Source organism: Centruroides sculpturatus, unplaced genomic scaffold, assembly GCF_000671375.1.
Source record: "Centruroides sculpturatus isolate CEXI.00-Female unplaced genomic scaffold, Cexi_2.0 scaffold604, whole genome shotgun sequence".
Taxonomy (NCBI): Eukaryota; Metazoa; Arthropoda; class Arachnida; order Scorpiones; family Buthidae; genus Centruroides; species Centruroides sculpturatus.
In genome coordinates, this window is record NW_019384933.1 from 132170 (window position 1) to 156217 (window position 24048).

A 24048-nucleotide genomic window follows, 5' to 3' on the forward strand; every position below is an offset into this window, starting at 1 on the left:
TAAAACGAACCCATATTTACACTGAGGTATAGGGTTAGGTTCCACATAAGTGAAAAATACGCAAATAATTTTGTTTATTAATACAATATAACACAAAGTACAAATAAATTTAATTTTTAAAATGTATTTTATCATAAAATAAAGTTAAATGTTTTTATTAAAAATTTTAGTTTCGGATCTCTTACATTTTTCGGAAAAAGTATCCATCTTTAATTGTATCTTTAATTGTTTACATTTTTGTTTTCTTTCATTGAGAATTTCGGAATATGGTCGAATGGATGCGACGATGCCCCTTTTTACATTCGCACTTCACTCCCAATCATTGTCTAACTCACAAAGTTCAACTGTCAAACTTTCCATAGTTGAAAGGATACGTTAACCCGACGTAGAGCTACAGATGAGCGGAGACACTGATTGGTCGACCACCGGTCGCCATAGCGCATATGTAAGGTCAGTTTGAGCAGGAAAATTAAGGAGAGATAGATATCGTCTGGCCAACGAGAAGTAGATTTGTCTCACTAATGATAGTTTGTGATCGCCAGAAGTGCTACTGCATCGTAAGGTGTTTTCCTGAACAAACTGATACGAGATAAATTCAATGGCACTATGAATTCGGATGCCATTTATTGTACTATTAAGTTTGATAACTTGACTTGTGGATACCTAAACGTTTAGTATTTTAATATTAATTTAATGCATCTGACATTAACTCCAAGTTAGATCTAGACATCTATAGCATCTAACATCGCAGCTCGGTAAATACGTCAATACTGAAATGAAAATCAGTCTGGCATAGGGAAAATCGGGGAATTACACAGCAAAATTGCGAATTGTGCAGCGGCGTTATTGTGAATCGGCGTAAATTGAACCGGCGTAAACCAAGGGCTACCTGTACTCTAATTTTTATCGTCAATTAAAATTTTATTTATCTATCTAATTTAAAGAAATTTTAGCAATAATTAATAATAAATAATTTATTCATTAAAAATAATATAAAAATATTCTATTAAATCAATTAAAACTTAATTAAAATATTAAAGATAATTTAGATAAAATGACAAAGAATAATAAAAAATTTAGATATAAAAAAATATATATTACTTTTTTCCCCTCTTCTCCTCTTGGTCCTTTTGGTCCTCTAAGTCCAGGAAGACCCTAACAAATACATGTAAATAGTTTCATTATCAATTTTTTAGCTTTAGCATATTTTTCATCATCTAAATGTAAACATAATATTTTAAATATTCTAACTAAAATAAATACTTAACCAAAACAATGTTAAATAATTCCAATATACAATATGTCTACTAGAGGATTTATTTTTACTTTTTATTTCAAGACAGAGTACAAAAATGTTTCTCTGGTTTTTATGTATATTGCACAGATTACTCCAAAAATAGTAAAAGATAAAGAAACATAACTATAAAATTGGAAAAAGTTTTTGTTTGGATTGAACATAATGAAACCCTTAAATTTAATGGTTCTTTGCTAATTTTAAGATATTTCTGTATATTATCTAAATGAGAAATGTATTTAAAGAAAATATTAAAATAAAGTTCAATTGATAATCCATCATCTTCATTTAAAAGACAACAAAACAATAATAGCGATAATACATGCACAAAATAAGATAGTGTTCACTGAAGAATCACTTTAAAATAATTCAAAATACAATACAAAAATTTTCCTTTAAAACACAAAAACAGAGAACATTTTAAATATTGATACTATATTTTATTAAAATATAATTTAAATTTAACAGTGTTAATATAAGCATTTCAAAAAGTCTTAAAAATTAAAATTATAAATATAAATTACTATATTAAAAAATTGAAAATTACTTGAGGTCCAGTTTCTCCAGGAGGTCCAGGAATTCCAACATTACCTTGATCACCCTGAAATACAAAGATCAGTTAATATGTAAAGCAATATTGTTCATTGAGCAAATACACTTTATATAATTTCATATTATAATTTGTTTAATACAAATCTACTTGTTTGTTGTATAATTAATATTTATCCACTTACAGAATATAAATAATGAAACAAAATATATTTATAAGCTTATTATTTTTTAATAATTTTTTAATTTCTATTCAAATAATAAACATTTAATTAATAATAATATATTAACATATAATTTGATGGATCAAATTACTTTCATATATGATTCATATCCTGTTTACATTGTAATTGTATAAACAAAAGAAAATTCAAACACTCAAATTAGCAATGCAAAATTTGAAATAAGAATTTTGATTTGTTATAATATGGCAATGTTATATGTGAGAACCCAGACTTCGACAAAAAAAATTTAGCATAATTTCATCATCTATATTTTGATTATATTTATATCGTCAACTACAACCTGAGAACTTCTCCATTTGCATGTTCTCAGCAGCAAAAGTGACGCTTTCCTGTGATCCTTTGAGCTCCTGGATGTCAGCTACCATTTTAATATCAGGACTGATGACCCAATGACGTAGTTGTTGCCCATTCCTCCCCAATGCAACAAGTCGTCACCCAGTCTTATAACGTAAGCCATCGCCAATTCTTTGACTGATACCATTAACTATGTTCCTCCAAAGCAGATATATGATCAACTCTGACCAGGAACATTATCTAGAACTCTTCTAATGTGCCAACTTCCTTATTTATTTAACCACTCTAAGGGACAGGCCGAATCCTCTTTTGCATCAGGTCTACAAATGGATTCCTCAAACTACAGGTATTTATTTCCACACGAATCTCATGTGAACTGTCTCTCTCTCTCTCTCGTGTGATCACGTACATTATATAGATCCATTATATTTAATGTTTTTTATCATGTACGCTTTTGCTTTGAAATTAAATGGTTATTAGTTGTTAACCTGGCATCCAATCGATTCATTTCTGGCACGCCATCTCTCTGACCTCCTCCACGCGTCTCACCATCTCTCAGATCACCTTCATCCCACATCCAATCGTCTGGGCACACGACTGTTTACATGATCTTGCAACAACAATATGAACACTAAATAAAAACAACCCTAGTTGCTGTGCAGTGGCTTCTGACATAGTCATTGCTGAAGCGATGTCAACTCTTCAATCAAATGGTGCTGAAGCATAGGGGGTGCTTTGCGCATTATCACATTATAATTAAAATTATGAAGTCTTTGAAATAAACATAAACATAATTAAATGTTCTTATTTAAAAACAGCAAAATATAATATATTTAAAAATATTAATATAATTTTTAAATATAATATATTTAAAAATTATCATACCTTTGGACCTGGCAAACCTCGAGCACCTTTAGGACCAGAAGCACCAGGAAGACCCTTTTAATATAATAAAAATTCAAATTAATTATTTTTTTGTATTAAACAATGTGAATAAATTAGAATATTCAAAAAGAACGACTTAAAAAAGTTAATAAATAACACATTTCATTATAAATATACATTTAAATTTGCCTAATATGAAATGTCAACTCTTGTTTTCTATTCAATTTGGTTTGACTGTGATATCAACATATGAATATGAATAATGCAACCATTTTTCTATATTGTAGAATATTCTGATAATATCTAGGTACAAGAACATACAGGAATTGTGGCAATAATTCAATTTGTAGCAGTTTAAATTTAATTTACATTTGATAATTATTAAAACAAAATACAAATTATTTTAAAAATTTTTTGCATTAACTTTAAAACATATGAGTTAGGAATTTTTTTTGGAAAACAAGAGAGCTTAAAAACTAAGATATTTTTATTTACTCAACAACAAGCATTTAAAATTGATATTTATTAAATTAAATTCATATGTAAAAGTAAAACATATTGTTGCATTGTGAATAAACTGTATAAACTTACCTGTGGTCCAGGAAATCCTTGCTGACCAAGAGGGCCAGGTGGACCCCTGTCACCTTGTATTCCAGGTCCACCAGGAGGTCCATCTGGACCAGGAGGTCCTGTTTCACCCTAAATATAACATTAATAATATTTTAGATAAATAAAAGATAAAAAATAAGAACTTCATATTTGAGTTTTAAAGTACTGACTTTTTCTCCTGCTTCCCCAGGTGGTCCTGCAGGTCCTACAATGCCTTGAGGTCCTTGTTCTCCAGGTCTCCCAACAGGACCTTCTGGACCTGGTGATCCATGATCTCCTCTATCACCTTTATGTCCAGGTGGTCCTGGTTCTCCTCTTGCACCTTGAGCACCCTAAGAAAAATATATTTTTTTTTGAACATTAATATCAATTAAAAATATAGATTATATAAATAATATAGATTATATAAAGAATCTGATATCAAACAAATTAAAATCAACAGAATGAAATGGGCTTGACATAGCTAATGGATGGATAATAATAATCACAAGAATTTTTGTGCCTCAACATTAATAGGGAAACAATTAAGAAGGATACCAAAATTACAATGGATAAACCGCATTGATAAAGATTTTAATATGATGAAAGTAAAAAATTGGAGGATAATTGCTGACTTTAGGGTGACCTGGACAATTCTAAAGAAGGCCATGTCCCACCCTAGTCTGTCATTCAATTATTATGTTGGGTTTAGTGAGTTGTACTCAGTTGACACTGGTTACCATGTACTGTACCGGACCAGAGTCAAGTCATAGCAACCAAAACAAGAAAAAAATTAAATAAGTGTCAGTGTGAGTGTCTGTATTCAGGAATTTCCCAACAATAAGATGTGTATTCAATATTCTGTAGTGTGATGCATGTGTTTCTATTCAACTATTATGTTTCCAGGCTTTTGTGTAGTGTGTGTGTGGTCGACACCTGTAAAGGAGAGAATGATAGGCACAATAAGCACCCTATCCATCCTCCATAGATGCCTTATTTCCTGGGAAAGCTCTGTGTACTTGCTGATTTTTCAGTGCATGTGTTTTGTACATTGTAAGTATTTGAAATGATATATCTATAATGTATGTGATTTTATTGTGTTTGTCAATGAGTGTGATGTCTGGTCTGTTGTGGTAAATTGTTTTATCTGTGATTATGGCTCTGTCGTAGTACATTTTGTGCCTGATGTTTTCCAATATTTTGTGTGGAATGTATTTGTAGTATGGTTNGTCTATAATGTATGTGATTTTATTGTGTTTGTCAATGAGTGTGATGTCTGGTCTGTTGTGGTAAATTGTTTTATCTGTGATTATGGCTCTGTCGTAGTACATTTTGTGCCTGATGTTTTCCAATATTTTGTGTGGAATGTATTTGTAGTATGGTTCATGGATGTCTAATAATTTGTGTTTGTTTGCAAGCTCTTGGTGTATTATATTTGCTACATTGATTATATCTATGGCTTTATTATTATTATTGTATACACATGTCCAAAACTTAAGAATAGACAACATTTGTATATGAACAGAGAGAACTGTAGATGAATGAAGACAAATATGGCAAGAACTGTATTACTTGACATCCAACACAGGATAATACAAAATTTGTATGATTTTACAAATCAAAGCAATAATCATAGCAGTCTTTGTTGAAAAAGGTACATATAAGCAGTTGGATATAGGTGGAGAATGGATGGAAAGTGATTACCAATACCCAGGCAGAGACCTGTCAGTAAGGAACATGTCCATCTCAAACTGTGATACAGCACTCACAATATTGTGGCACTACCAAATGACTTTTTCTAGCTATCACTGCTAGTAATTGTGTTTGTCCTTAAGTTTCGGACACATACAAATAACACAGTTAAATGAAAAATTTTAGTTACTTTAAAAATAAAATTAATAACAAGAAACTTAAAAGTAATATATTATATTTAACAGATTAATTTCAAAAATTAATTAGATTAGTTATAATTTATTACACAAATCATAATTTTTAATTAGAAATTCTTTAGATAGCAAACTTTTAACTGTTAAACTTTGCTTTAACGATAAAGGTGACAACTACTGTGGAGGTAAAAATGGATTTAAAAAAAAGTACTTTTTAGAATCAAAGAAATACAGTAGAGTTTAATTTAATTATAAGAAAGAAATTAGTAAAATAGAAGTGAACATTCATTCTTTTTGGTCTTTGATGAAGACATATAATAATACTGGTAGTAATAATAGATAGTAAAACAATGTAGATATCTAAAAAAATGAATCATTTTGTGAAATTGAGTCTATTGAATATTTAATTTAATAAGTGTATATGAAAATGCAATTTATAAATGTATTTAGCAATAATAAATAAGAATTAGTGTAAACAAATGCGTTCTCATTAATTTTATAAATAGCCTACAGAGCATTGTTATAAGAATAATCAAAAAATAAGTTACTCTCTGCTATAATTACTGTTCAATAATGGATAAAAAAAATTCTCTGTTGATAGAAGCACTGGCAACAGTGTTAGCTCTCCATTGAGTATGTTTTAAACACATGGCTAATTTTGTACACTTAGAGGTCAAATATGTCACATCACTTAGAAGTGTCATCCAAAATTAAAGTGTGTAAAGATGTGTGTTTTTTTGTGAGCAAAGCTTTTTAACTATAAGAAAATTCATTGACAAATTGTGGAAATGCATGGCCAAATGCTTTGCAACAACCAATGATCATGAAACTGTGCCAAAGCAGAGCTACACTATGTACAGGGAGTTCATGTCATGAGATACAACAATCAAATCAACATAGCAGAATATTGTAAGACACTAAAATAGTAAAATCATCTGATAAAGACTGAAAGTCCCAAAAATTGTGTGAAAGAGTTGTTATACTTCTTAACAATGCTAACTCTCTCAGCAAGGACTTATAGGAATGTCTTTGAAACTTTAAATGAAAAATATGGTTCCATCCTCTGTACAGCTTTGATTTTTTCCCTATGACTTCATCTCTTTGATCTGTTCATAAAACTCTTAGGAGGACAGCAATGCTTTACAAATTGTGATGGAAGTGTTTCAAAGTGGCTATGAGAAATTGGAAAGGAGTTTTAAAAAAAGAAATAAAAAAAACTGGTGATATGAGAGAAAAGTGTCTGAATTACATTGGTGACTATATCAAAACTATTGTGGGATGTTTATTTTACAATAAAAATAAACTTTGTCTACCTCTTTTGGCATTTTATTAAGAAGAGTGTAAATTTATTTTTTGAACCATTCTCATATAATCATTCTCTTATCTCTTATTTTTAATTTTTACAAACATATAAATAAACTAATCTCAACTGTATAAATGATTAATACCAGCTTTCTGGCATTAATCAGGCATGTTCATGTCAAAATCTCTGATCTTCAAAGGATGAGAATTATATACATAATCATAAATACATAAAATCATTACATAATTAAATATATGTATATAAATACATTTAATTGTATAATTATTTTATTGATTTTTATATGATTCTTATATTTAAAAATAATCTAGTGATTTAGATTCTTATATTAATTCACTTACTTGTAAACCAATAGGACCAGAATGACCTTTAGCTCCTTTTTCTCCAGGTGGACCCTATTAAAAATAATTTAATCATTTAAAATATAACATAACATTAATGTACAGTATCTTCTTATATTTATTATAAAATGAAAAATTACTTTTATTCCATCTTGACCAATAGGTCCTTGTTCACCCTGGGCTCCAGGTGGTCCTGGTGCACCTGGTCTTCCTCTTTCCCCGGGAAATCCTCTTTCACCTCTTTCTCCATTTATTCCAGCTGGACCAGGTGGACCAGGCAATCCGGGTTCTCCATCTTTTCCTGCTTGACCAGGATTTCCAGGTATGCCTGGTAAACCCTGGTAAACAGATAAATTTATTAAAATATGTAAATATTAATATATATTTAAGCAAATGTATATAATATTTTTAAGTGTTTTTGCACAATTTATTAATTATTAATTTATACTTACTGATATTTAATAGACAATATAAATGTTCAATTAATAATCAATAGTAATTATTGATTATTAATTGCATTAATTATAACGTAGAACCTTATATGCATTAATGATAACATAGAATATTAAAACAGATAAATTGATAAATTTTTATATAAAAAGTAAACCATTATGTATTATTTGATGATAATATAAGAGTAAAAAATTTTAGCAATTTTTTAAGTTAACGATGCAAAAAAGGATAAAAATTTTACCAAGTAAATTATCTTGTTTCAGAAAATCAGTTTTTCCTCCTCTCCTAAATTCTATTACATTTTTATTTTCCTTTTTAAATTAAATACAAACTAATAAAAATCCAAGAAGTTTATGTAATACTATTTATTAACACATAAATGCTTTCAACAATTAATTTTTTGGTTATAAAAAAACAGAATAACAATTAAAGAATTTAAATTTCACACTCTTAAAAATTTGCAAATTTTCACAACACAATAATGAGTTTGGTGATTTGTAATACTTTGAAATAAATTATTTTAATAAACAAGAATATTACAAGAAACATCTAGTACTATTTTATTTAGAAAACTATTAAAATATTAATAACAACAAAATTGGCTGTTTATTTTAATGATACAACATTCAAATAGTATCCAAAATTGCAAAATTTTAATTATTATTATTATTATTTGCAGAAAATTTTAAATTTGCCAATTATTGAGCATTATAAATATCATGTGTATTAAAGCTTTCTAGTTAAAATTTGTAGTATTTCACATATAAAATCTACAAAATACAAACATTACATTAAAAATTTAATTTCTGTCAATTTTTCTCATTTGTTATGATTTGTTCTAACTTGATGCTATACTTTTTATTAATAAAATGATGATTTACAATCATCACATATAAGATTATAAATCCTTATTTTTTTGTTTAATAATTTCATTATGATTCATCAATTCCTGGTGCCACCATTTCTAATTTTTCCCTGGTTGCCATAGTCAACCTAACCCCTACTCTCTTGTTTGTCCTGTTATTCTCAATATAGACTATTCATAATAAAAATTTTGTGATGATTAATTGATACTTGATGCTGCTGTTCTTACTTTTTTTTTTTTTTGTGATAGAAAAGTACCATAACAATTTTAAGCTAAGTATTTTATATACATAGAATAGATTCAGTTAATTTTGATTCTATTTAGTATTGAAAACTCTGCAAATTCCATTAAACTCAATACTGATAAACCAATACCAAAGATGTTTGGTATTATGTTTAATGGAATTTGCACCTATGAATATATTGTTTCCTTAAAGCAAATGAAAAATATTTATTTATTTCAGAAATGTTTTCAGCTTTCCACAAGCAGTTCCAAGTAGACTGTGTTTCTTTGATTTTTGTATTCTACAGAAGAGATTTATTTTGTACATTTTTCAATATATCACATCATAATGATTTTCACCAATTTAATTCTGACTGTATTAATCAGGTATCCATTTCAATTCCTATTTCCATTGCTGTTTTCTAGAAAGTAAAGGTGCAGTTCCAGTACACATAAATAATGATGCATTGTTATTTATTAGTGTCTGCTGAATCTATACCCATACTTATTAGAAAACAGCAAAGAAAATAGAAACCAAAATGGATAACTGATTAATACAGTCAGTATTAAATAAATAATATTCTAATTAGCTGACTAAATTAGAAGAAAAAGAATAATACAGTAGAACCTCGATTATCTGGACTAATTGGGAATGAAGGTAGTCCAGATAAGGAAAAATCCGGATAATCGAAACAAATACTTTAATTTGTCTTTTAATGATAATATAACACGTTTTCTTTTCGATGACATATTGGTAATATTAAAAGTAAATACTGTATTTAAATCGTGATCAAATTTTCAAGAAACAAACGTTCGTATTGAATTTGGATTACTACTGACCAATGCTAACAGACTACCTATTATTTAAAAGGCCCTCTGGTGGCACAAGAAAACGGATTCTATAAAATAAAAAGCAGTTGAAACTGCATTTTTATGAATAAAAATTTGACAAACTATTTATCGTTTTATGATGAGTAAAATTTTTTCATCACGTTCGTGGCTTTTAAGTAATGCATAAACCTTCAAGGCGCGAGGCCCTTCAGACCGCGAGGCATAGGCGGTGGCCCATGTTGTCAATGCCTTACGCCGCCCTTGGTCATAGAAATGATGTAATTTGAATATAAATTATTTATAAATACGTATGTCAAGTTATATTTTTATTACTATGTAAAATATATTTAAGAGTTTACAACCACTGTGCTGGGTGAGACGTTGTTGAAACAAAAACAGTTATGCATTCCATCACGTACATAAACAGTGTTGTAATTCACCAAGTGCAAATCAGCAAATTCGTAAAATTTTTGTTTATTTTGAACAATCCGGACAATCGAAAATCCAAATAATGGAGGTCTGGACAATGAAGGTTCTACTGTAGTTCTTTTTTGAATGTTTTTTTTTTTTATTCATAACAATTTTATTGACAGTTCTTTTATTTACAGAAAAATTACTGACAAATTTATAACACATTAATATTTGCAGATAAAATCATTGGCACATTAGCATCAGTATTTATAATGCAAATATCAAGGACATTACAACTGGTCAAAATATGAAAACCTATACAAATTAATTTTTCGTAATTCTGACACACTAACTGTTTAACTTATAACTGAGTGTATGTTGAAGTAATGTCTTTATAGTATAGATATCTTTAAATGTTTGTGAATGTTTAACACAAATATGTTTTTTGACAAAAGAAATCCAATCATTTGTTTCACTTTTATACATACATTCTTGTATACAGTTTTTTGTGATTAATTAATTACTTAATAAAAATAATTAAATATGATATAATGTCTTACTTGAAATCCTCTTGCTCCCTGAGGACCAGGAGGACCCCTCTCTCCTGGTTCTCCAGTAGGCCCAGATGGCCCTGCTGGACCAGGAGATCCTTCTTTTCCTGAATCTCCTCTTGGTCCTGGTGGACCAGGCTGTCCTGGTAAACCATCTTGTCCTGCTTCACCCTGTTAACATGCCAATAATTATTAAATATTGAAAGCTACAAATATGTAGTAAATTGAAAATATTAAAATTTTAATAAAAACATTAATATTTATTTTTACTTAAAATAGTTTCTGAAAATTCAATTATTATTCAGCATTTATTAGTTTATTTATTTATTATATTTATAATAGGAAGTGTCAAAAGACAACAGATATCTTCCATTACATTAACAGAGAAACCCATAACAAACAAATATAAAAGAAAGATAAAATAAATAAAATACAATAAGTGTAAAATACTAAAAATTTAAAAAAACAACAGATCAAAATGGAATGCAGATACAAAAAATTAAAAGTTATGAAGAATATGTTTATTAATTAATACATTACATAATATTATAAAATATATGAATACCTAACATTAACATATTAATATTAAATAAATTATTTACTTGATCTCCTTTTCCTCCTGGTAATCCTATCATTCCAGGTACACCTTGAATTCCCTAAACACAAATTGTAATAATTAGCTTATATATTGAATTATCAAAACTTTAAAAAAAAATTAAATATATAATATTCATTACCTGTGGGCCTTGTTCACCAGGTTTACCATCTGCTCCTGGAGGACCCTGTAATTTGATTATTTGAAAAAAATCACAAAATAAATTATTTAATTAATTATTATATATATAGTAAATAACTTACTCTATCTCCAGGTGCTCCATCTTTTCCAGGAATTCCAGGACGACCTGGCAAGCCCTTAAATAAATTAAATTATGTAAATATTTCAATTATTTTTCTTAATTTAAAAATTATTCAATACATTGTTATCAATCAATCAATCTTTATTAGCAAAAAAGGAAAGTATCCCTATTGCAGGGAGAAATTACATATATCTAGAAGTACAAAACTTTTAAATTTATTCATTTGTAATATTATTATTCTATTGTTTGCAAATTATTTACTTTATTCAAAAATCTTTATTAAAATAAATGTGCTAAACACCTTACAACAAAACAAGAGTTCACAGATTCTCCTCAAACAGCCCCTTTAAATCTTATCCACATTATAGTTTTTTATTACACATTTTAAGTTTTTCATTTAGATTACCTTTGCAATACCATAATTTTAACAAAGTAGTTGTACAATTTATACATATCATTTTTCTCAAGCTTATTTATAATATTTCTAAAATCAAAATACATTGAAACATTTGCAACATGCAACATAAATTACACATGTCCATAAGTCCTTGACATTCCCACAGCAAATGAAACATTAAAAGTTCTTAGATTTACACCAATGATATTCACCACCTGAGAAGTTTATATATGCATTTCTGATATATAATGAGTATTTATTAAGTCACAGTTGAATTACTAGTCTTTTCATGTTGCTATTCAGTGATTTCATTATGTATGGTTGAAATGATGGTATGATTTAATATTTTCAAATACCAAAGGTGGTAATTACATTGACATATTGTTGATATAATTGATGCTTTATCTTATCTGATTATTTAATTTATATTCTTCACTTTAGAAGATAAGAAATAATTAAATTTATCTAATAAAATTAAAAGAAAGTCATATGCATGCATATGTGAATAACTATGAATTCATCAAAAAAAAAAAAGAACAATACTAAAATTATTACAAAACTATTATTATTTGGTGGAATCATTATTTTTCTTCATATAACAAATTGATATAAAAACTTGTGCCACAGCTCAAGATAATCTTAAATTTATTCTATATATTTTTCAGTTTAATTAAAATTTTAGCAGAATGCATAATTAATGTGAATGCTTGTCACAGTTTTCTCACAAGTGATGTGAGAAATGACAAGTAATGTTCAAAGATATCTGCAGTTTGCTGAATGCATAAATCAATTTTCTGTTGGAAATGTTTCACTGGTTTTAATAAAACATTTCATGGTATGTTTGTAGATACAAGCTGTTCAAATTCTTACAATCATAGCTTCTCTAATTGTTGGTTCCTGTTCACAGACAACTCTTAAAATATCCCCACAAATAAGTCAGATGAAGCCAAGTATAGTAATTGGACTTGGCTTCACCTGACTTATTTGTGGGGATAACACTGGACAACATGTACCAGTAATGACAGGCTGTCATTACTGGTAAATGTTGTCCAATTCACCTTCCATTACAGTGCCCATTCAAATACTACAATTTGTATGTAGTGGGGTCATCCTGTTTTGTCTAGTTTTTTAGCATTTATTTTTTTAGCAATTTTTTTCCTTTTTCAATTTACTTTTTAGCATTTTTCTATTACACAGATATACAGGTACTGTACGTGTTATGGTGGCAGCATAAAAGTTCAAATGTTCATAACATCCGATAAATGCATCTTTTGAAAAAAATGTTTTAGATAAAAGTTTGTTTGTTGTTGATGTAGAATCATAATATGTATTATATAGGGCTGGGCTATGTAAGTATCATAATGGATACCTACATAGCCCACCCCACATGCTTCCTTCTACTCATTAAACCTTTCCTTTGATTTTTAGGAGTTGGAAAACATTTCAGTTCCCATAAAATTGCTTATTTTAGGTTTGGAAACATATAAATAAAAGAACATTTGTAGATTAGATATTTTTTAAACAAAAAAAAAAAATTAAATAGAAAATCTGATCTTGACAGATACATGATTATTCAAAAAATTTCAAAATTTTTCATTTTTTAAATAGTCATATTTAAAAAATCTGTTGCTTTCTATTCAATTCTTATAAAACTTGTGAATGTCTTTACTGCTGATGCCTAAAAAAGCATTATATAGTCCATTGTTGACATCCAATATCTACAATAGGCATTATATCCAAAAGACTGTATTTTTTATACTTATGTTAGATTACATTTCTCATTCAATATTTTTACATACAGCATTCTGGCATACTATTACTAAAATATAATCTATTTTAAACTAGAATGATTTCTACCTACATTAGCTGCAAGCTAAAAATTATTATTGCACTACAATGCAGATTAATTGCAAATGATGACAGTTTTAGGTTACATTTCATTCACTTCAAGAGCCACAAATATGATTACTAGTATTTTGTTAATTAAGTTTGTATTCAGTACAAAGATATAATTTTTTTATTACACTTTATCAATTTATATTTAAACTGTACTCCATATACATATCAATATAATGTCTGAAATGAATCATTTTAACCAAAATATATACAGAAAAAGGCAGATGAAAACCCATTAGCAAAATCAATTTATATCTAGTTTCTAAATCTTTTCCATGGTTTAATATCTTGCAAATTCAAAAATTAATTGTATGGTGATCTTGTTGCTTAGAACTAAATCCTATTTTTCCCNTTATTCAATACATTGTTATCAATCAATCAATCTTTATTAGCAAAAAAGGAAAGTATCCCTATTGCAGGGAGAAATTACATATATCTAGAAGTACAAAACTTTTAAATTTATTCATTTGTAATATTATTATTCTATTGTTTGCAAATTATTTACTTTATTCAAAAATCTTTATTAAAATAAATGTGCTAAACACCTTACAACAAAACAAGAGTTCACAGATTCTCCTCAAACAGCCCCTTTAAATCTTATCCACATTATAGTTTTTTATTACACATTTCAAGTTTTTCATTTAGATTACCTTTGCAATACCATAATTTTAACAAAGTAGTTGTACAATTTATACATATCATTTTTCTCAAGCTTATTTATAATATTTCTAAAATCAAAATACATTGAAACATTTGCAACATGCAACATAAATTACACATGTCCATAAGTCCTTGACATTCCCACAGCAAATGAAACATTAAAAGTTCTTAGATTTACACCAATGATATTCACCACCTGAGAAGTTTATATATGCATTTCTGATATATAATGAGTATTTATTAAGTCACAGTTGAATTACTAGTCTTTTCATGTTGCTATTCAGTGATTTCATTATGTATGGTTGAAATGATGGTATGATTTAATATTTTCAAATACCAAAGGTGGTAATTACATTGACATATTGTTGATATAATTGATGCTTTATCTTATCTGATTATTTAATTTATATTCTTCACTTTAGAAGATAAGAAATAATTAAATTTATCTAATAAAATTAAAAGAAAGTCATATGCATGCATATGTGAATAACTATGAATTCATCAAAAAAAAAAAAAAGAACAATACTAAAATTATTACAAAACTATTATTATTTGGTGGAATCATTATTTTTCTTCATATAACAAATTGATATAAAAACTTGTGCCACAGCTCAAGATAATCTTAAATTTATTCTATATATTTTTCAGTTTAATTAAAATTTTAGCAGAATGCATAATTAATGTGAATGCTTGTCACAGTTTTCTCACAAGTGATGTGAGAAATGACAAGTAATGTTCAAAGATATCTGCAGTTTGCTGAATGCATAAATCAATTTTCTGTTGGAAATGTTTCACTGGTTTTAATAAAACATTTCATGGTATGTTTGTAGATACAAGCTGTTCAAATTCTTACAATCATAGCTTCTCTAATTGTTGGTTCCTGTTCACAGACAACTCTTAAAATATCCCCACAAATAAGTCAGATGAAGCCAAGTATAGTAATTGGACTTGGCTTCACCTGACTTATTTGTGGGGATAACACTGGACAACATGTACCAGTAATGACAGGCTGTCATTACTGGTAAATGTTGTCCAATTCACCTTCCATTACAGTGCCCATTCAAATACTACAATTTGTATGTAGTGGGGTCATCCTGTTTTGTCTAGTTTTTTAGCATTTATTTTTTTAGCAATTTTTTTCCTTTTTCAATTTACTTTTTAGCATTTTTCTATTACACAGATATACAGGTACTGTACGTGTTATGGTGGCAGCATAAAAGTTCAAATGTTCATAACATCCGATAAATGCATCTTTTGAAAAAAATGTTTTAGATAAAAGTTTGTTTGTTGTTGATGTAGAATCATAATATGTATTATATAGGGCTGGGCTATGTAAGTATCATAATGGATACCTACATAGCCCACCCCACATGCTTCCTTCTACTCATTAAACCTTTCCTTTGATTTTTAGGAGTTGGAAAACATTTCAGTTCCCATAAAATTGCTTATTTTAGGTTTGGAAACATATAAATAAAAGAACATTTGTAGATTAGATATTTTTTAAACAAAAAAAAAAAATTAAATAGAAAATCTGATCTTGACAGATACATGATTATTCAAAAAATTTCAAAATTTTTCATTTTTTAAATAGTCATATTTAAAAAATCTGTTGCTTTCTATTCAATTCTTATAAAACTTGTGAATGTCTTTACTGCTGATGCCTAAAAAAGCATTATATAGTCCATTGTTGACATCCAATATCTACAATAGGCATTATATCCAAAAGACTGTATTTTTTATACTTATGTTAGATTACATTTCTCATTCAATATTTTTACATACAGCATTCTGGCATACTATTACTAAAATATAATCTATTTTAAACTAGAATGATTTCTACCTACATTAGCTGCAAGCTAAAAATTATTATTGCACTACAATGCAGATTAATTGCAAATGATGACAGTTTTAGGTTACATTTCATTCACTTCAAGAGCCACAAATATGATTACTAGTATTTTGTTAATTAAGTTTGTATTCAGTACAAAGATATAATTTTTTTATTACACTTTATCAATTTATATTTAAACTGTACTCCATATACATATCAATATAATGTCTGAAATGAATCATTTTAACCAAAATATATACAGAAAAAGGCAGATGAAAACCCATTAGCAAAATCAATTTATATCTAGTTTCTAAATCTTTTCCATGGTTTAATATCTTGCAAATTCAAAAATTAATTGTATGGTGATCTTGTTGCTTAGAACTAAATCCTATTTTTCCCGTTATTGAATCCATTATTGTTGAATTCAATATTTTCCAATAATTTTTGTGAATTCTTGTGAATGTAGAAGGATTACCATATATTTAAATAGTCTAAAAACATACTCTGGGTCCTTGTAATCCAGGTGGTCCAGGTCTTCCAGTTTCTCCCTTTAATTATAAAAATTTATAATTTTAAAACTGTCATTTCTTAAGTTAAAAAATATATTCATTATTCTAAAATTTGAATATAATTATTTATTTTTACATATTAAGAACAAATTACCTGAGAACCTTTAGAACCTTGAGGACCATGAGGACCACGATCTCCTTGAGTACCCTTCATTCCAATAGGACCATCAGATCCAGGAAGACCTCGTGGACCAGGACTACCCTAATTCAAAAACTATAGTTAATACATGCATATATAATTTTTATATCATTTTAGATTTATCTATGTTCTACATAATATATAGGAATATTCAGTAAAGCATGAAAAAATCAATATATAATATGAAATAAATATTAATATTGAAACATTGGTGATTCTAATAAAATAATAAATTATTATTTATTTTTTATAAAATTTTTGCTATATAATATAACTATTCATTCAATTACTATAATTAATAGCATAATTTAGCAACTTTTGCATTTATATTGATTTTTTATAATAAACTAAAAATTAGAATTATGTAAAACTAAAATAGTAATTTAATTCATTTTATAGATCTGTAATTTTATAAATTAATTCTTTGTTAATATGAAAATTTTAAAAATTTTTAAAAAATAAAATTCTTAAATAAAGTTAAAAAAATTAATTTTAAAATTATAATTAAATTTACATTATCATCAGAAAAATATTATTTTTGCAAAATTAATCTCGATATGGTTTTATTTAATAAATCTTCAATATAATACAAATGTAATAACAAAAAGTACATCACACAAATAAGAAGTAACAATTGTCAAATACACAATTTAAATGAAACATTATATAAACTGTAAATTGATTTGCCTTTGATTTAATTTCATATATAATTTTTAAATATCACTTGTTCACTAATATCAAATATCCATTACAATCATATAGAAAAAATTAATATTAGTTTTCATACATTTACTAAATTAATTTTTGGCAACTTATATTACATTAATTTTTCATAAAATTCCATTATTATATCATTATTATATAATGGAATATAATGGAAATATAAATGATTTCCTTCATAAACAAATAATTTATAATCATTTGTTTATGAAGGAAAGCTAATGATAAATTAAAAAAAACATTACAAGGAAATATAAGAACAATTTTTCTCAGTAAACTTTTAATTTAGCAAATTTAGAATTAAAAATTTTTTCTTATTTAATTTCTTCATTACTTAATTTTATACATTGCTTTAATTTATACAAGAGACTTTTCAATTGAAAACTAAAATGCTTTTTAAATGGTAGGCCTAAATAGTAGAAAATGCAACTTTAAAGAGTATATAAAGTTTGAGAGCTGAATAAGGGTAATTAACCCCATATTAATTAATGTCAAAAAATACTGATGTGTTCCTAAAATTTTATTTTAATGAAAGTTATCAAAAGAATTCAGTACTAGAACTTTCAATAATAATTTCAAGTCAAACTTACTCTTTCGCCAGCTGAACCAGGAGGACCCGGTGGTCCAGGTGATCCCATTTTACCCTATATTACAAAAGAATTGATTGAAATAAATATTTTCAACATTAAAAAATGTTAAATCTAATTGCTAAATAATGATCTGACTGATTTTATTGAAAACAATTAGGATAGCTTACAGAAGAGATGAAAATAATTAAATACAAATTAAAATAAAGTAAAATATTACATAAATTACATACCAATAATATTAATAAAATAAAAATTAAATTATTATGAAATTTATTACATTAACAAGAAATTTATTAAATTCAAACAGAATAAACATTTGTAGCAATAAGTCAAGAAATAATGTGCATAGTCTTTGGTTCAGAATACAAAAAACATAATGACTTGTATTGAAAATTATTACTTTTACAATTATAATGATTACCTAACAGAATGATTACAAATCATTATATTTTTGTAATATTTATATTTCTGCAAGAATTTGATAAAACTATAAATTTTTGAGACAAAAAAAAATGGAGTAGCCCAAAAACGTTTGTGCAATGTATGTGTTACTGACACTAGTCAATAGGTTTATAGTGCAATTCATATAAATTTTTGTATGAACAATTTTCCATTCTTGTAGTATATAAAATTATAAATTAAAACAAGTAAAATGACAAAGCCATATTTGGGACAAGACTATGTCTTGAAGACTCACTACTAAGCGGAATCACTTTGACGCTCAAGTGGGTCTCGTTCTCATTCTCCAATCTTCTTTGGAATCGCTGCTTTTGAGTGCGATCATTCAAACTTCGCCAGCCACAACAAGGTCATCCACAATGCATTTTCGATGAAATTAACTTATCCAGGTATACCCTATCCAATGTCTAAATTTCTTTTCATTGCGTGACGGCAAGGGTTGAATTTTTATTGATGTGTAACAAAAATTTCCCGTTCTTGAAAAAAATAATCATGGCTATTGTATCGTCTGAAATTATTTTTTTATTTTGCACAAACAATATACAGTTTAACCCGATTATAACATTATTGGATGTAATGACAACCCTAATAAAAAGTCTTTAGTGGCATGGCTAAAATTTGTATGTGGCACATCCTACCTTGTCTGTGATGTCCACGTTGATCTTGACCATGTGTTCTGCCAGTAAAAATTAATTGAGAAACGATCCAGGCAAATAATTTACTTAATTTGTATCGGCAGAGTGATATTTACAACAGCATTGATATATAATATAAATCCAAGATCGGCACGGCTGTCGAATCAAAACGTAGTAGAAAAATGTCTCTCTTCATTAGAGTTTAGAAACAAAGTGAGGTTAAAGGGTCACGTGCAGGCGTCCTCAATCCTAAGGTCAGAGTTCACTTCTTAGAATGACTGCGGGTGGTATTCTCCCCTACCTGACTTCAATGGGGTGAGGTGACTGTTTTGCCTGTTTGTAGAAGAGGGTCGCCATTTTGGATTTTATTTTGACTCAATTCTCGGTCCCCTGACTACCTATGAGTCTGGATTTTTTTATGCGCAAATTATTTGGGCACCTAATATTCTGTGCCAAATATCAACTCTCTACATGTACTTCTTCATACCTCTATGCTGATAAGAACATGAGGCAGTACAATTTTATAAACAAGACATAGTCTTGTCAATAAGCTTATATATAAGGCAAAAATATTATATTATTAAATACTTGTAGAATAGATAATGTTAAGAGGTATTGTTATTAAATAGAAGTAGACACTGGGAAATTAATTATTGAATAATTTTGCTATAATATCAATTAAAATATCAAAATATTATAATTATAAATCAATAGTACTTAGAAATTCTTAATAATTATATAAATATTAAAATTTTAATTATAATATTTAAATGATAATTTTAATTATTTACTCTTTTTCCTGCTGATCCAGGAGTTCCTGGCAATCCTCTTGGTCCTGCAGTACCTTGTTCACCTTTTATTCCAGTTTCACCTTTTGCACCTGAATCTCCTCTTATTCCCTAGAAAAATGCATTTAAATCATACTGTTAAAGATTTTTAAAAATTTTGTCATATTCTATATTTTATAATAGAAAAACAAACTTATCATAAATCTTAATAAATCTGTTAAATGTAAGTAAAATTTAACATTAAGTAAATTTCTTACTTTATAGTACTTTAAAGACTTACTTAGTTACTGCAAAAATTTGACTATATTAAACATTAAATTTAGTTTATTCATTTATTTAAGGAAAGAAAAAGTTGATAATAAAATGATTTTGTCGTTTTAATCTATAAAAATTCAATACTAATAGGAAACAAAATTAGTGCAATTAAAATTAAAATTTTCAATTATTTATTTAAATAGTGAACAATGTTTCAGTGATAAAATAGTTTGTTGACATGACAGATGACCAAGTAAAGACCCATAGAAGAATTTAATTCAATTAAGGAAATTTGAATGTGCAATATTTTAGGAACCAATGATTAAAATTGATGTCTGATTTTTTTTTAATCCAGTGTTGAGATTATGATCTTTGCACAAAAAGATATAAAAATTTAGTGTAATCAGCTTGTTAATTTAACAACATAGAAGCTTTAAATCACCATAACGTTTCCAAGTGTGTTCTTCATATTTAATTTTGAATAAAGTACTGAAAGATTTCATAATTCTTTAAGATACAAAAATCCCAATTTTTTTTGTCTTTTAACATATGTAAATTCAGCAACTTCTTCAAACAACCTTGTCATGATAGGCACTATGTACTGAATATCAGAAATATGTGAGAGCTGAATCCTATATTGGAACGGTATTATATATATACATATATTAGGGGATATGGATCCAATTTACCAGAGCCACAATAAGAGTCTAGAAGAGCCACAGTTTGTATAACATATTGAGTTTTGTTAATACATAAATGTTTGTTTTAGATAAATTATTTCAAATTGACATAAATTTTACAAATTATAACAATTTTTGAGACAAAAAAAAATGGAGTAGCCCAAAAACGTTTGTGCAATGTATGTGTTACTGACACTAGTCAATAGGTTTATAGTGCAATTCATATAAATTTTTGTATGAACAATTTTCCATTCTTGTAGTATATAAAATTATAAATTAAAACAAGTAAAATGACAAAGCCATATTTGGGACAAGACTATGTCTTGAAGACTCACTACTAAGCGGAATCACTTTGACGCTCAAGTGGGTCTCGTTCTCATTCTCCAATCTTCTTTGGAATCGCTGCTTTTGAGTGCGATCATTCAAACTTCGCCAGCCACAACAAGGTCATCCACAATGCATTTTCGATGAAATTAACTTATCCAGGTATACCCTATCCAATGTCTAAATTTCTTTTCATTGCGTGACGGCAAGGGTTGAATTTTTATTGATGTGTAACAAAAATTTCCCGTTCTTGAAAAAAATAATCATGGCTATTGTATCGTCTGAAATTATTTTTTTATTTTGCACAAACAATATACAGTTTAACCCGATTATAACATTATTGGATGTAATGACAACCCTAATAAAAAGTCTTTAGTGGCATGGCTAAAATTTGTATGTGGCACATCCTACCTTGTCTGTGATGTCCACGTTGATCTTGACCATGTGTTCTGCCAGTAAAAATTAATTGAGAAACGATCCAGGCAAATAATTTACTTAATTTGTATCGGCAGAGTGATATTTACAACAGCATTGATATATAATATAAATCCAAGATCGGCACGGCTGTCGAATCAAAACGTAGTAGAAAAATGTCTCTCTTCATTAGAGTTTAGAAACAAAGTGAGGTTAAAGGGTCACGTGCAGGCGTCCTCAATCCTAAGGTCAGAGTTCACTTCTTAGAATGACTGCGGGTGGTATTCTCCCCTACCTGACTTCAATGGGGTGAGGTGACTGTTTTGCCTGTTTGTAGAAGAGGGTCGCCATTTTGGATTTTATTTTGACTCAATTCTCGGTCCCCTGACTACCTATGAGTCTGGATTTTTTTATGCGCAAATTATTTGGGCACCTAATATTCTGTGCCAAATATCAACTCTCTACATGTACTTCTTCATACCTCTATGCTGATAAGAACATGAGGCAGTACAATTTTATAAACAAGACATAGTCTTGTCAATAAGCTTATATATAAGGCAAAAATATTATATTATTAAATACTTGTAGAATAGATAATGTTAAGAGGTATTGTTATTAAATAGAAGTAGACACTGGGAAATTAATTATTGAATAATTTTGCTATAATATCAATTAAAATATCAAAATATTATAATTATAAATCAATAGTACTTAGAAATTCTTAATAATTATATAAATATTAAAATTTTAATTATAATATTTAAATGATAATTTTAATTATTTACTCTTTTTCCTGCTGATCCAGGAGTTCCTGGCAATCCTCTTGGTCCTGCAGTACCTTGTTCACCTTTTATTCCAGTTTCACCTTTTGCACCTGAATCTCCTCTTATTCCCTAGAAAAATGCATTTAAATCATACTGTTAAAGATTTTTAAAAATTTTGTCATATTCTATATTTTATAATAGAAAAACAAACTTATCATAAATCTTAATAAATCTGTTAAATGTAAGTAAAATTTAACATTAAGTAAATTTCTTACTTTATAGTACTTTAAAGACTTACTTAGTTACTGCAAAAATTTGACTATATTAAACATTAAATTTAGTTTATTCATTTATTTAAGGAAAGAAAAAGTTGATAATAAAATGATTTTGTCGTTTTAATCTATAAAAATTCAATACTAATAGGAAACAAAATTAGTGCAATTAAAATTAAAATTTTCAATTATTTATTTAAATAGTGAACAATGTTTCAGTGATAAAATAGTTTGTTGACATGACAGATGACCAAGTAAAGACCCATAGAAGAATTTAATTCAATTAAGGAAATTTGAATGTGCAATATTTTAGGAACCAATGATTAAAATTGATGTCTGATTTTTTTTTAATCCAGTGTTGAGATTATGATCTTTGCACAAAAAGATATAAAAATTTAGTGTAATCAGCTTGTTAATTTAACAACATAGAAGCTTTAAATCACCATAACGTTTCCAAGTGTGTTCTTCATATTTAATTTTGAATAAAGTACTGAAAGATTTCATAATTCTTTAAGATACAAAAATCCCAATTTTTTTTGTCTTTTAACATATGTAAATTCAGCAACTTCTTCAAACAACCTTGTCATGATAGGCACTATGTACTGAATATCAGAAATATGTGAGAGCTGAATCCTATATTGGAACAGTATTATATATATACATATATTAGGGGATATGGATCCAATTTACCAGAGCCACAATAAGAGTCTAGAAGAGCCACAGTTTGTATAACATATTGAGTTTTGTTAATACATAAATGTTTGTTTTAGATAAATTATTTCAAATTGACATAAATTTTACAAATTATAACATCTTACAAAATCATATGCAATTTTCATATTCTTTTGTTTAAAATATTACAGTTCATTAATATGTACTGTACATTTATTAAATTCAAACTCTTTCTTAAATTTTAAAATTTTGATGTAAATTTTTAAGTCTTAATTATTATTATTTAATATTTAACTCAATTTATTGAAGTTTTTATAATATTAAAAGTTTTTAATTAACTTAAACAGCATATTTAGAAAATTATTTAGGTTCTATTTAGATTATCTTAGA

The 24048-nt window shown here is 27.4% G+C and overlaps 1 protein-coding gene across 1 annotated transcript in view; it reads right to left on the reverse strand.

The window, feature by feature from the left end:
• LOC111632038 (collagen alpha-1(I) chain-like) overlaps positions 1-24048 on the reverse strand; it is a 126150-nt gene that overhangs the window by 22438 nt on the left and 79664 nt on the right. Inside the window, exons 15-30 of the mRNA XM_023376394.1 lie at positions 22736-22843; positions 20281-20388; positions 18396-18449; positions 17041-17148; positions 16881-16925; positions 11595-11648; positions 11474-11518; positions 11339-11392; positions 10746-10907; positions 7544-7741; positions 7404-7457; positions 4047-4208; positions 3859-3966; positions 3268-3321; positions 1842-1895; positions 1102-1155 (exon numbers count right to left, since the gene is read on the reverse strand). Of these exons, the coding sequence (XP_023232162.1) occupies positions 1102-1155; positions 1842-1895; positions 3268-3321; positions 3859-3966; positions 4047-4208; positions 7404-7457; positions 7544-7741; positions 10746-10907; positions 11339-11392; positions 11474-11518; positions 11595-11648; positions 16881-16925; positions 17041-17148; positions 18396-18449; positions 20281-20388; positions 22736-22843 (1422 nt within the window). The remainder of the gene's footprint in view (positions 1-1101; positions 1156-1841; positions 1896-3267; positions 3322-3858; positions 3967-4046; positions 4209-7403; positions 7458-7543; positions 7742-10745; positions 10908-11338; positions 11393-11473; positions 11519-11594; positions 11649-16880; positions 16926-17040; positions 17149-18395; positions 18450-20280; positions 20389-22735; positions 22844-24048) is intronic.